General features: G+C 35.5%; 1 protein-coding gene across 2 annotated transcripts in view; it reads left to right on the top strand.

Moving 5' to 3' along the window:
• LOC134529163 (uncharacterized) overlaps positions 1 to 13,824 on the top strand; it is a 42,823-nt gene extending 28,999 nt beyond the window's left edge. For both annotated transcript variants that reach the window (XM_063362989.1, XM_063362980.1), the window contains exons 5-7: positions 159 to 337; positions 9,188 to 9,295; positions 12,470 to 13,824. In XM_063362989.1, the coding sequence (XP_063219059.1) occupies positions 159 to 337; positions 9,188 to 9,295; positions 12,470 to 12,599 (417 nt within the window). In that variant the 3' untranslated portion in view covers positions 12,600 to 13,824. The remainder of the gene's footprint in view (positions 1 to 158; positions 338 to 9,187; positions 9,296 to 12,469) is intronic.
• Positions 13,825 to 14,737: the final 913 nt, after the last annotated feature.

The raw sequence follows: 14,737 nt of genomic DNA, 5'->3' as shown, positions 1-14,737 counted from the left end.
CATTCCAATAAAAGGCCATCAGCTTTTGGATAACAGATTTTAAAAAAAGAATATATTTTATTGAAATCAAACATAAATCGTATGAAACACATATTTCTGGAAGTTCCGTTCGCGTGGTGGGCCACGGGACGACCGGCAGTGTGCGGTCTTGCCCGCAGCTGGTGTTCTGCCTGACGGTGCCGACGCTCATCCCGGACACCATCTTCAACCTGGGCTGGACGCTGGGCGTGAACTGGGAGCTGCCCAACGACACGCGGCCCTTCAGGCGCGACCCCATGCTGTCGCACCGCATGGACCGCCGCGACGTCTACGGCAAGCTGGAGGGCCTGCTCAAGGCGTGAGTGCCAGCGTCTCTGCGCTCTGCGGCGAGTGCCCGGCTGCCGGTCGGAGTGTGAACCACTTTCAGTTACTCTGATTTCTGCCTTAGTGCAGAATATGTCAGAGGACACGTGGAAAAATAATACCAATTAAAATTAACTTTTCACATATTTTTTTTTTTCACTTAAATTTATTTTTTTGCATATATAATGGATGTTTTTAGCTTTTTAAAAAGGTTTCAACAAATCTTTAAATATGCCGTGGTGTAAAGTTTCTTGTAGTAAAAGATCCGGGAAAAAAATAGTATTTTTTATTTATATAAATGTTTCAATTGGCAACTTTCTGTCTTTCAAGACCAGGTTTTTTAGGTAAGAATGTTAACATGTTATTTACAGTTTAGATACAATTTTACTAACACATAGCATCCTTCAATGTTTATAAGTTTTAAAAATGCTGGTACAGTTGTCATATGTGAAACAGGTGAATAGAAGAATCATTGGGGATAAATGCTACATATTCGTGATTTTCCTATAAGTACGGCCCTGATGATTGCTCCGATCTGCGAAACACAAATGAACTACGTTTAACCTTTGAATATATATAAACTTATATATACTTATATATATAAACTGATATATATATAGATATATATACATATATAAGTTTAGCGGACCACCGCATGTTCGAAGGAGACGATATGACGCGCCTTATCCCCGATGCCAGGCTACGCTCCACGATAGATATCGATTACTAGAGGCACGCAGATAACGGGAGACAATAGAGTATGTCCATAAAAGAGTGTCCAAGTTATCAATTTTAAAAGTATCAACTGTAAGCATTGCAGAGTGTTTGTTCAAGGTAACAATTTAAGAGTAACTCAAATAGCTTTATATAAGCGCATACGTAATTACTGCTTTTTTTTTCGCTTGCAGCGCCATCTACGCAAAATGGCGACTCTTGAACGTAATTAGAAGAGGGTGAACCTGTAAACTTTATTTGGCAACGAAATTGAGCCCCTCTCATGGAATCTCTTTGTACGAGAGTGGTTGAATGTCAAAGTCCCTGACCGTTGGATTGGTCGTAATGGTCGAGTCGACAGAGCTTTTTTTTTCGCTGGCTTCCACGTACACCTGACAACGCCATGCGATTTTTGTTTTCGTTGGGGTTTTATAAAAGATCGTGTCTACATTCAGCCGCTACCTAATGATTTGCCGGAGTTGAGAACAGAATTGAAGAAGCTGTTGCTTCCATTACTGCGGGCTTGTTAACCAAAAGTGTGGGAAGAATTTGTCTTTAGGTTGGATGTGTGTCTTATAACTAAATGTTCACATATTGAATATTTGTAAGAAAAACTAGGTTAGTTTACTTTCAATTTTATATATGATTTTTTGATAATAGTCTAAATTAAACTGTTATAAAGTACCATTGAAACTAAGACATTCTTTTATGGACAACCTACATAAGATTCCTCGTGTTCTTCGAATGTTGGTTGTGATGTGCGAACGCATGTATTCTGGCGTTTCTCACAGCACGAAGAAAAGCGCGTTACTGCCCGGCCGTTCTTCAGTGGAAATGTTATTTTCACTGGCAGCTTGCTAAAAGCTATGGGACATTGTTTATGCTTTTTTTTACCCACAACGAGCGGACCCATTTGTATAATTTTATATCAATAATAAGTATATATCATTTAAATATTATTAATACCTTCGTAAGAGGTCACAGTAAACTAACTCCGTGCATCAAGATCGCTAAAAAAAACATTACCTTCATTCAGTATTTATGGCCTTTTTTGGTGACAAGACGTTGAATAAGCCTTTTGGAAATAGAATGTTATATTTATTTTACTTAAAGTGTCAGTTTTTCAGAAGAGAACCCTTTTCAATCAAATTAATCTCTCATTAATAAATCGTAAGAAGCTACTAAACGACAATAAATACCTGCTTCTAGACTTATACGTCTATAATATTATAATGCAACTTACCTATCGGTATGTTTTGTTGTAACCGTCTTCAGGACCGCATAAAGGCATGCCGACACGGGCGTGTCCTAGGCCCGGAAGCCTGGAAGTTCTAGTAAGTGACTGGCAACTAAGACAGTCTTTATCTTATAATCTTTTAATTTTCATAACTATTAATTAAGACTTTATTTTATCATGTTTTTGTGTATAATGTAGGCACTTAATCAAATTATTGTCGTTTTTATATCAGCGGTAACGCTCAGTTTAAAGTTTTTTTTACTATTAAAAATTATAAATTATGTAAATAAATCGATCTGTAAGATAAACTGCCTTAACAATATGAAAATTAACCAACTTTCTTCATGAAAATCTAGTTTTAAAAATTATTAAATTAGCCCGACGGAAATTATTGAAAAGTAATAAAGTTAAAGCGCAAGAAGAAAATTTTGCGCTGTCTGGTTGAACTGCACCAAATATGCAGCCCATGATTAAATATTTAATCAAATCTTTCAAACAATAAAATTCTGTATCCCCTTCCTGAGTTGAACAGCTGAGCTACCCTAAGCTAAGTGAAAATAGTAAAAGCAGGACACTTGTGTTAGCCGATTGAACGCGGCAAATGTGTAACAAGTAATTTTCAAGAGACAAAACATTAGGAAAAGGTGACGGGGGGGGGGGGGGGGGGGGGAGGGGGATTTGTATCGTACTAATTAAATTTTGGAGATTTTTAAATTTTTTTATGGGTACAGACACATTGGGCTGAAAGCTGACATAAGCGCACAAAGCCGTGCGACTGCGTGACGTGTCGAGCTTTGTCCCGTAGAAAAGTTCTGGAGGCGCCGGCCGTTGAACACATGCGTGAGTAAAGGAATTGTTTACGTGGTGCAGTCACCACCACGGAATGTTTAGCTGCAATTTTTGCATATATTTCGGAAGAAAGCGTACCTACTGCAGTCGTTGCCACGGTGCTACTTCCAGAAACTTTCTACCTTGGTGTTCTTGACGCGGTCACTACACACGAAAAACTATATAAACAGCGTGTTCTCATATTGCGGGCCATAAAATGAATGGGTGGTAGGAAATGCCAAAACAATCTTTCTTTTTTGTTTAGGATCATATGTCCGTAAACGCAACCCTGAAAAATCACAAGCGTGAAAAGTAGCTCTCAATTGCATTGGGCTGAGACCTCAATGCAGCTTGATATATTAATTTGTAGTATTTAGTTGTTTTGTATTACAAAATGTCATAAAATCAATTGCTAATTTATAATTAATCTATGCCCCACCTATTTGACTGTTCTGCTACATGTATATTCAGTACACAGTTGCATAAGTCGTGTTCAGATGGATCTCTGTTTTGTAATAGCACTACTTTTTAATAGCTATGTTCATTCCTTAGTACATACGTGTAATGACCATCTTCTTTCGTTTCAGTTCCACTATCTTTGGCTATACACTATTTAAATACAGCTAACTACTTGTTAAAAAATTATATTCTCTACGAATTTTACTTTTATTATTGTCATGCCTAGTTGTTTTTAAATAAGCTGTTTGTAGATTACTAACAATCTTCTTTGTTGCAGTTACAAATAAACATGTTAAAAGCGGGGATAAAACTTGCTGTGTATCAGATTGCAAAACCATTATCAATCTTAATCAATGAAGCTTTCCTTGAAAGTGCAATGCCAGATTGCCTAAAAAAAAGCTAAAATACTACCAGTGTTTAAAAAGGGAAATCCTCTAGACGTAGCCAATTATCGTCCTATTAGCTTATTACCAATTATTGGAATAATATTTTAAAAAGTGCTATATAGTAGACTATCATCATTCCTTAGAGACTGTGAAATTCTTAATAGTAATCAATATGGCTTTACAAAAAACAAATCAACGCTTAACGCAATACACAACTTTACTAGTCAAGTTCTAGAAACTTTGTAGGGCGGTAATGCAGCAATTGTAATTTTTTGTGATTTATCTAAAGCTTTCGATCTCGTAATAACAAGATATTATTGGAAAAATTGACTCATTATGGGATCAGAGGTAAAGCGCATGATTTATTGAGTTCATACTTGCTAAACCGTAAACAAAGAATTTAAATAAAATCACACAGTAAACTATATCTCTCAGGCTGGAATGACATTTAAAATGGAGTTCCTCAAAGAAGTAATCTAGGTCGACTCTTATTCTTAGTGTACATTAATGACTTGCCTTCTCACATTTTACAAGGGAGCACAGTTCTCTTTACTTATGATACTTCAATATTATTGGAGGGAAATAATGTCATACCAAAAGCTAATCTATTACTTGGACAACTAAACAATTGGTTTGAAGCTAAAAAAACTTGTTTTAAATCCATCCAAAACCAACTGTATAAATTTTAGTAATAAACGTTGTATAGCATGTGATAAAAGTATTAATTTGAAGTTCAATGACAATGTCATAAATGGAGTCACAAAGGTAAAGTTTCTGGGTGTAAACTTAGATGAAAAACTAAAATACAATGATAATATTAACTCAATAGTAAGCAGGCTCAGTAGTTCATGTTATGTGTTAAGACGACTAACGGATACGATAGAATTAGAAACGCTGAAAACAGTTTACTATGCCCAATTTCACTCTGTAATGTCGTATAACATTGAAATTTAGGGCAATGCAGTATGAGTTGATAAAATCGTAAAAATACAAAAAATAGCTTTTATAATAATAACAAAAGATGAAAAATCATCACACTGTAGACCAAATTTCAAAAAAACTTAAAATCCTGACTGTCATAAATGAATACATTCTGAGAACCGTTTTATTCATTCATAAAGAAAAAAACAATTTTAAAAATTGGTTGTCTGTAAAGTCGGTTTACGGACAATAGTTTAACGTGACAACGTCATAACAAAACATTGATGAAATGATTGATCCAGAAGAAAATGAAATATTATATTCGGCCTGAGACTGAGCCGTAATAGGTTTTTGCAACAAAACCATTTAGGCATAAAAATATTATATTCTTTGAGGAAGAAATTTTTTAAAATTTTTCTATCTTTTGTATGATAAAATCTACCTCTGCATACTTTTATGAATAAAATTGAATCATTTTTATTGAATTATCAATATTTTGTATGGATACAAAGGAGTGAAATGAAATGTACAAGTTTTTAATAAATTTACTTTTATTTGCATTCATTAATTCAAATACATTTATTACTTTTGAAATGTTGCGTGCGTGGTATTTATTTTTACAAGTACAAAAATGAAAGTATTGTAGCGGCCTGGATTCGAACCGACAACCATTGGATTGGAAGTTCAATTAAATTCAATTTCAATTTCAATATCTCTTTATTTTGTCTTTTCATGGTTCTTTACAAATACAGGTTGTATTGACACACCAGCACTCAGTGCTTTTTTGCCAGAAAATTACATATTTTTTTCATTTCAGTTATATATACACTCAGATTATTTACAGATACAATTGTTTAATTTAAGGAAAATTTTTTAAAAACCTTAGAATCGTTTGTTGGAGCATCAGCTTAATGTCCCTTACAACGTTAAATAATCTGTCTCTGTTACATATCACTGGTTATGAGGAGTATAGTACAATTTAACATGTTCCTTAATAATAATATAATTAGCATAATTATATATAACTAATTACTATACATACATATATACAAGTATTTTGTTTGTTCTTAAAACTACTCCTGCAGTGCACTGGTATATATATTAAATTTATGTACATATATTTGTTTTTCTAATTATATGCATTGGTTTAGTTTAGTTACATGGGAGTAAAACTTTACAACTTAATATCACAGAAAATAAACATAAACAGTTTACGAGTATTCAAAAAAACAGTAAAACAAATACTTATAGAATATCCTACCTACTCTCCGAAGGAATTCTTTAATTTGATTGATAATAGAGAAATTGAACTGTTAATTTGTTGAATGGACTTGTGATAACAGCTGCTTCATGTTTTGCATAAAGTATCAAGTATCACTAATTATACAGTTAAATTGTGTAACATGTTCTGAATTTTTTTTGTAACTTGCATCGTGTAAAAATTAATCTCTGCACATTCATATTTGTATGTAAAGGGAACTAAATGTATAACGTGACATGTTCTATATCCCGGAGCCTTGACTCCATGTGGGATCAACGGAACAAAAATACAAAATAAATAAATAAATATTAGGATTGATTGTAAATGCTGTAACTTGCCACCTTTTATTATTATTTTTTTTAACTGTATTTACTTTATTTTACACATTCATTGCACAAAGAACATCCATACATATTCCAAACAACACTGAATATAACTTACGTATTTGTGGCGACATTGACCTTTATTTGGCGCATGGCAATGTCTACAATCTCTAGAAGGTAAGAGTGCAAATATGTCCACGCTTGTCCGCGGACTTGCGGAGACCGAGGGAGACTTAAGCCTAGTCCACATACCTCGTCCTCGGACTGTAGTCCGCGGACAGCTAACTGCTGATTGGTGCACGTGACCCTCTGACGTCACGTCCCCGTGTCCCAATGTACCAATGTCCCATGTCCCAAGATCATTCGCAATTTTTAACTTTTAGTCCGCGGACAAGTCAGAGATTTGTTTGACTCGCGGGAGTTGAAAGAGTTGGGAGCAATTTGACCTGAAATAAAAAAAAGATTTGGTCGCGAAGAGAATGACTTGAGGTTAATGTTTGTTAACATTTTCTTTGTTTTACACTGTGGTTTTACATGCAGACGTCTTGAAAACTATATGAAGATTCGTCTGAAGTTAAAACTGCATAGGTAATAATTCACCTAATATTGGGCCACGCATGATAAAAGCTCAATTATATTATGTTGTAATATTTATTTAACATATTGTCAAAATTAATGTACAAAATATAACCTGCAAACTTAAATTTCAAAACAATTGAAGCAAAATAAACTATGCATATGTAAATCTAGCAGACGACTTTAAATAAAAACAACTCGATGTAAACAAAAGCAAATGCCTCGCACATTTACTGCACTCTGGTGTTACGACTACTAAGCTTCACTTCGGACCTGCTTCGGACCAGCAGCATGTAGACAGCACAGATGTGTGCATTCGTCCGCGGACGTTGGGCGTCCGCGGACCACTGTCCGAGGACAAGGTATGTGGACTTTATGGTCGCGGAAACGCAACTTCACGTCATGCTTCAACTGCCAAAGCCACAAACACTACCTGAGTTATTGTCCCAAAACTTTCTTCACCGTGCACTAGATGTCATAGCCTAAGTGTGTAAATTTCGCCATTATAAGTTTCTGTTACTAACAGCATACATTTAAATAAATTTTAAATTGCGTGAAATATTTTTGGCCTGGAGATTTTTGAACTGTAGCCGAAGGTATAAAATATTTGTTGCCCAGTATTTTACACTATTCATGGTCATTAAAAAAACACACTGTTTATTCTTGCAAATAGCATAGGGGCTTATTCTATTGTTTCCGAGGAAGAGATTTTTCAAACATTGTGCTTTGTGAAGTGTGCGTTTCTACAGCAGTAGCACAAATGTATCAGCGCAGTATATACATCTGGCTTGTGGCTCGTGACTATAACATAAAAATTTTAACGAGTACTATTAAGGTTTGTTTTAACAATAAAAATATAAATTGTTAGATATGCATAGTTAGTGGCTGTATTACATATTAGATATAATAATACGTTTGCATTTTATTCGAAAGAAACAATCAAAATATCAAGATAGGCATTGTTTTATAATAGATTGCTATCAAATGCACTTTAATGTAAAGATTAAATAAGAAGGGATTTTTAGGATTATTATTACATTATCTCGTGTGTACACTTGATTGGTGTAAAACCAAAATCTAAAATAAATTAAGAAGTAAATAATGCTTAAAATGTTTATAACCCTCAAATTATTAATAAAAAAGCAACTGTTTAAACATTAAGATTGTCATAAAAACTAGGCAAACCATTTTAATAAAATAAATAAAGCAAAAAACAAGATTCTATTCAAGCTAATTGTATATGTCGAATGAGAATTGAGTTAAAAAAATTCAAAAATGACGTTGACAAAGTTAGTATCATATATATTTATTTATTTACCGATATACTGATACTATATTTACCAGCGTCGTTTGCAGTTTTTTAAATCAATTCTCATTTGACATGTTATCAGTTCAAAACTCCAAATCATTGTTTGCTACAAAATCAATTAGGTTGAGATAATACCAACCAAACCTCGGAAATAACTATCACCGTGACCAAGTAATTCATTAAATACTCTGCAAATGAATAGATCCTTCTGCTTGGCTGAGCCGGTAATAAAATTGAGGTATTTTTTAAGTCAAACTGTTAGTGACGAGCCGAGCTTTACCGTGAAAAAAGTAATGAAGAAATAAAACATTATGTATTATTCAATAAATTTACAGCACAAAATATAGATTGTTAAAATCTCAAAGTTAAAGTCAGAAACAGGTGAATGTATGTAAATACTTGTCTTCAGGCCAGCCTCCGGTGCAGTGTTGACATATTTCAACACTACGGCCCCACGCGAAATAGAAATTTTCATTACAATTATACTAAATGAAACTTGTGTTTTTTTTTATAATTTTAATCCTATCAATTATACTAGGTATATTTAGCTGGCGTATGACAAAAAAAATTAAAATCAATTATCGCCATTGCAAGAACCGTTTAAATAACTTTTTATTGTTTGTTTATCTAAAAAAATCGTTGGTTCATCACATGCGCCCAGTTTAAGTTTTGATTTAATTTTTAAAGCAGAGACATTTGCATATATTTATTAATTAGGTTTACATGAAGCCCTACCGTACCAAGAAAATTTAGTGCTCATAAATCAATATTTAAACAAATTGTGCATCAACTCACTGCCTCGCAAACATGCGTGTCTGTTGTTTCCCGCAGAATGGGGATGGACGGCCAGGCGTGCATAATGAGAGCGCTCTGCGAGGCAGGCCAGCGGACAGGCGTTCCTGGAGAGTTCATCGAGGAAATACTGCACGCCATATTCAAGTAAGTGCACGGCAACACCGGGCCAATTTTTTATTACGTTCACAGAAAAAAATTGCACGAGTCTGCTGTTAAATGTGGATTTTTTTTACTTAACATGTTATAATCCGCATTGATAGACTAAATAAAAACCAAATAATTTTCACTCAATTAATTTTCTAGATCAAAATAAATATTAAAATTTTTAATTCCAATGTTACAGAATACAATTTACAAAACAAAATAAAATAATTAATTTTATTATAAAAAAAACATTCCTACAATGTTTTACTAGTTCTAAATAAATATTATCTACACAAATAAGACTCATACGATGGAATTATAAAGAGTGTGATGAGAAACAGGACTTTCATTCCGAGAAAACAGTATTTTAATACTCGTGCTTTCGCCCTTATTATTGTTTTCCTTTGTTCGCTGAAATCACTCCAGGCAGGCTTTGTATTTTGAAGTAGCTTCCTCCTCATATCTTTGATCTGAATTCTCTACTTCTTTCACTAAATACCTCACTGCCAATTAGTAAACTAAGCCTAATTTATACCTACAAACCTACATATATACATACAAACAAACATATAGCCTTCGCGTGCAAAAAATTATGCATATCTGAATTTTTGTAGACCATAAATACGTAGGAAACGAATTTACCAATAAATACGGTAAACAATGTCGAATGATAGACAACAACGAATTCCTCGCTGATATAAATATTTTTAACCATTTCGAATAAAACAAATGTAATACCTAAACTAACACCTTATTACACTCAAAGTTCAGCCTGACAACTCCTCGCCACGGGCACTCTAGTGACAGAGATGCATGGTTCTGAGCTAAGTGAGCAAAGGCGAGGATAACATGTGAGCAAGTCCTGGTCGCCTGCCTGCCTCTAGTTCTCAGTCACCCTAACCTGCCTGCCTATCCAGTTATAACTCGCTCTGCTCCGATCGCTTCCTGACACCCTACTTCTATTCCCTCTGCCCTAGTAGCCTGCCTGACTCTAGTTCTCAGTCACCCTAACCTGCCTGCCTATCCAGTTATAACTCGCTCTGCTCCGATCGCTTCCTGACACCCTACTTCTATTCCCTCTGTCATAGTAGCCTGCCTGACTCTAGTTCTCAGTCCCTCGGCCCTGGTAGCCTGCCTGCCTCCAGTTCGTGCATTCCCGACAGAGAAATTAGGTTAGTGCATGCCACCATATATATGTGAGATAATCTCTTTAAAAAAAAGTCTGCACCGCAAATATACAAGTCGAATGAATGGTGTAACCAAGCGATGAGTTAAAGAATTACAGTCTGTAATTTCTGAGGAATTTTCACTGTAGTGAAAAGGAACATGGGAGACAACAAAAGCTGGACTTAACGTTTTAAGACAACAGCGCCTATATAATGATTAGTCGTCTGCTTAACAATTCGGAAAAAAATATCCTCGCTCGAACTGAAACAGGAGTAGCTTTCTTGCTCCGCGACATGGCACATACTCGAAAATGCATTCCAGCAGATCGACCAACCATGTGACAGACAATTCACTGCGCATACATACAGGAAAATGCCAATTAAATTTCCCCTAGCTATTCGTATCAAAGCCGTGCCGAACTCAAGCACAGGAAATTAAAACGGTAATACTGTGATGGTGAATCAGCCATCCCCTGCGGGACGCGGCTGGTAGCAGACGACACTGTAGTCACCCTCAGTCAGCTCACCAAGCACCCTCGCAGTTCCAGCCTTCGATGGTCCCAAATGTCGCATAACACTCCTGGCTACTTTTTTTTTGCATTGAGTTAAGTAGTTAGCCATGCTAATAATTTGAGTCAAAATGGGAACGCCTGCCAACCCAACCTAATCCATTAAGATACCAAAATTATTTTGTCATAATAAAGTTTAATATCCATATCTAGCTGATGTTTTCCTTTTGTGAAAATATTTTTTTAACATTAGGACATTAATAAAACCCTTCGTAGCAATTTTCTTTCGAGCTATCAATCACGCTTCTACCATTATCCTTTAAAGAGTTACAGTTTGTTTTGCTAACCAATTGCTAACCAGTGTTACTTAAAATTAATACAGACACCCACTCCATAGAGTGGAAATTGTTGGGCTTAAATTTGAAGGGTGGCAGGGAATGTAAAAAATATATTTTTTTAATAAAGAGCAAAGGAACCGAATCGCAAACCTGCAAAGTTACATAAACGAATAACAGCGCGCAAATATGACTTTTGTACGCGTGTAGGCAGAGCTTCACTGGCTGAGAAGATGCACGATCGGCGTGACGTTGAAATGTTCCACGGGGAGCAGGCGTCGAGCAGGGCGCGGATACGTCTTACGCAGTAGCAGCTGGCAGTCTAGTGTACAGCATAGGGTACAGCACAGTGGACAGTTGGTTGTGGCATGATAACATGTTTTGCTTCGGACAATTATTGCATTGTTGACCAACAGAAATCGCAAAGTTGACTTTAAATTCGCAGATGTGGACAATATGCCCATGTTGTACGGGGAGGTGAGAGAAATTACAGCAGAAACAGTGAGACTCTACCAGAGGCGCTTTCACAACAGAAGAGCGTCGCATTAGAAGACCCACTTGGAGCTCGACCAGCCACTGCCAGAAGCTGGGAATTTTTATGACTCGAAGGGTGCTGTACGCCAGACGGATGGTTCGTAACGTTTACGGCCAATTGTAAACGTCTGCACCCGGCTAGTGGCCTGCTTCCCGCGGAGCATTTGGAAATCACGGTTCTGCGATCATGCGTCTTCTCTGCCAGTGGAGCGATTCCTGGATGTGCGCGAAATTCTAATTGGCGCGTTACTTTTCGCGCCTGTACATTTGCATGGTAGCGTTTCAGGACGTACGTTCCCGAACCAAAACAATTTTCTTTGGCCTGGCCTCGCCTGCCATAGGTGTAACTTATTTTCATATTTTATGTGTTATCCCTTTGTTTTGTAGTGGTATTTCTATGATACCACTTTGAAAAAATGTTACTATTTGCAATGTTTCAGTGGTATTGCCGAAATACCTCGCGTGAGTAAGCCTTGTGCTGCTATCTGGCGATCTTAACAAGAACAAGCAGCATTGGCTGCTTTAATTTTTCCTTCCGCCACGTCTGCTAAAAGTTACACAATAGATTCTAATTTATTTTTAATATATTTCTGTGTGCCTCAAAGGGTTATCACATAATCGAATGCGCAGGTTCCCCTCGTCGCGGGAGTTCGGCCTGGACGAGCACCTGCACTACGACCGCGCGCACCGCACCAGCGGCGACTGCGCCGAGAAGTTCAGCGACTGCCCCTCCTCGCTGGCGGACATGGCCTTCGAGTGATGGCCTCCGCCCTTCCACACGGCCAGAGCACGCCCCCGCGCTTTTCCAGGCCGCCGGCACACGCGAAACGCGCTGCATGCTGAAATGCACCGCTCGCGCAACAACACTAGACGCAGTACAAACTGTCTGAGCCCATCGTCAAACGGCCTGGTTAGACAAAAAATGGTGTCATGTTGGACGGCTGTTGGTCCATCGCTAGTTTTTAACATCTTGTGACAATTTAATACCACAGAGTATGACTGTAATAGTGTATTTATTATATTCCATTATTGGTGTACTGCTTCTGTAAAAAAAATACTACTTTACATTCAAAATTTTCCACGAAAACGTACGTCTGTTGTTACAATAGTCAGTAAACAAATCTCTTTTAGCTGAATTTCATAGTTATTTTGGCAAATCTCGTGCAAATTATGGGGTCTTGCGCAGAGAACCAGAATCGGTCTATATTATAAATTTAGTCTATTGTCGCAGCCAACAAGACAAAGTTCCTGCAGAATGAGGTGGAAACCAAACACATTCCCTCCTTGTTACTTTTCCACATCTTTCGCATTGTGATTAATGTTCCTTTAAAGATTATTGAAATTTAAAAAAAAAATTATATTCCAAAATTAACAAAAACTTTTCATTATACATATTTTGCAACAAATCTGTAATTTTACAATATAACGGCCAATCTGATAGAAATCAACCCAATATTTGAGGCCATCACTATCAAGTCTGGCGCTTTATAAAATATGAATATTTGGCTGAAGGTATTCGGCCATAGTAATCAAAAAAATAATTTTTGTCATGTTTTCTGTAATTGCCTTGGTTACACCTTGAAGGAATTATTGATACTTCATTCGCACCCGATTACAAAATATTTAATCAAGCTGTTTCCGTTGTATCATTTAATAACTTTCCTTGTGTCCATATGATTATTGTCACGGTTTTTTATGATGTGTATGCATGACGACCCCTTATAACTTTATAATCGTGTGAAAGCATAAAAATATCTTAAAATGTCTTTAGTTTTACATTTTGCAATTTTTTTCTAGATAAATAACAAAAATGCTTTATCATTGCAACCTTATTACATTCTTTGCTGAGAAATTAATGTTGTAATATGTAAGAATATTTTTCAGATATTTATTCAAATACAATGTTGTTGTTTTTTTTTATATATATAATATTAATCCCAAACCAAATGAAATTGAAAACAAAATAAAAAATCTCATTCAAACAATTCACGTAGTAGTTAGCTCAAATAAATTATATTTGTTCTTAAGAAACAGTCATTAACTTAACAAGCTAATATTTTTTTTGTATTTAAAATATTAAAAAGCTTTTTAAGTCACTATTTTCAGTATCTTTTTACATATTTGTTTCTTGCCGAAACACTGTCCTCTTATTTTCAACAACACGAATAGTCGTAGGTAAAGTGGTATTGTTCTTATTATTCTGTTTTTCTATTAGTGTAAATTGTCAGGTTTTATATTAATATATATTTTAAATCATCTAAAGTATTATAACGTAATTTTTTCCATTCCAAATGAGAATCTGAGATAGCCCAAACCCATGCGTGGTTTTTATTACTTATAAAGTAGACTTAGAGGTTCATTAATTTCCTTTTTATTCTTTAAAAACATTTATTTAATCATTATTGCAAAATTAATTATTGATTTAACATAATGTCTTGTACAAACGCCATTTCTGTGTTACGCTGGTCGTCATTTTAAAAAAAAAATGTCTCAGGAATGGACAACAAATATGAACTCATAAAAACAGGGAGAACAAGCTAATATCATCCTATGTACGGTAGTGTCAAATTTTACATGCTTCAACAATTCTGAGAATTCCTTGTAAGGCACATATGAACACAATGGCCTGACGACAAGAGAGTTGCAAAAATAAATGAACTGACAACGCAGTGGCACACATTCGAACCCAGACATGAAGTTAATCAGATAACTTGACAACACAACGATGGCAACACGGACAATCGCAATAGGGTTTCTATTACGAAAATTAAGATAAGTAACAATTTTATTAAGTAGACTAAAAAATATTATCAAAAATATTATATTGTAATACACATCTAAATTTAGCATTCAAGAACAGTATCTACTTAAATTATATGAGTGTTACATCAGTTAAAA

The sequence above is a fragment of the Bacillus rossius genome, chromosome 1 (assembly GCF_032445375.1).
Source record: "Bacillus rossius redtenbacheri isolate Brsri chromosome 1, Brsri_v3, whole genome shotgun sequence".
Classification (NCBI taxonomy): domain Eukaryota; kingdom Metazoa; phylum Arthropoda; class Insecta; order Phasmatodea; family Bacillidae; genus Bacillus; species Bacillus rossius.
Note: the sequence above shows the minus strand (reverse complement) of the source record. Positions and strands in the feature narration are given on the sequence as shown.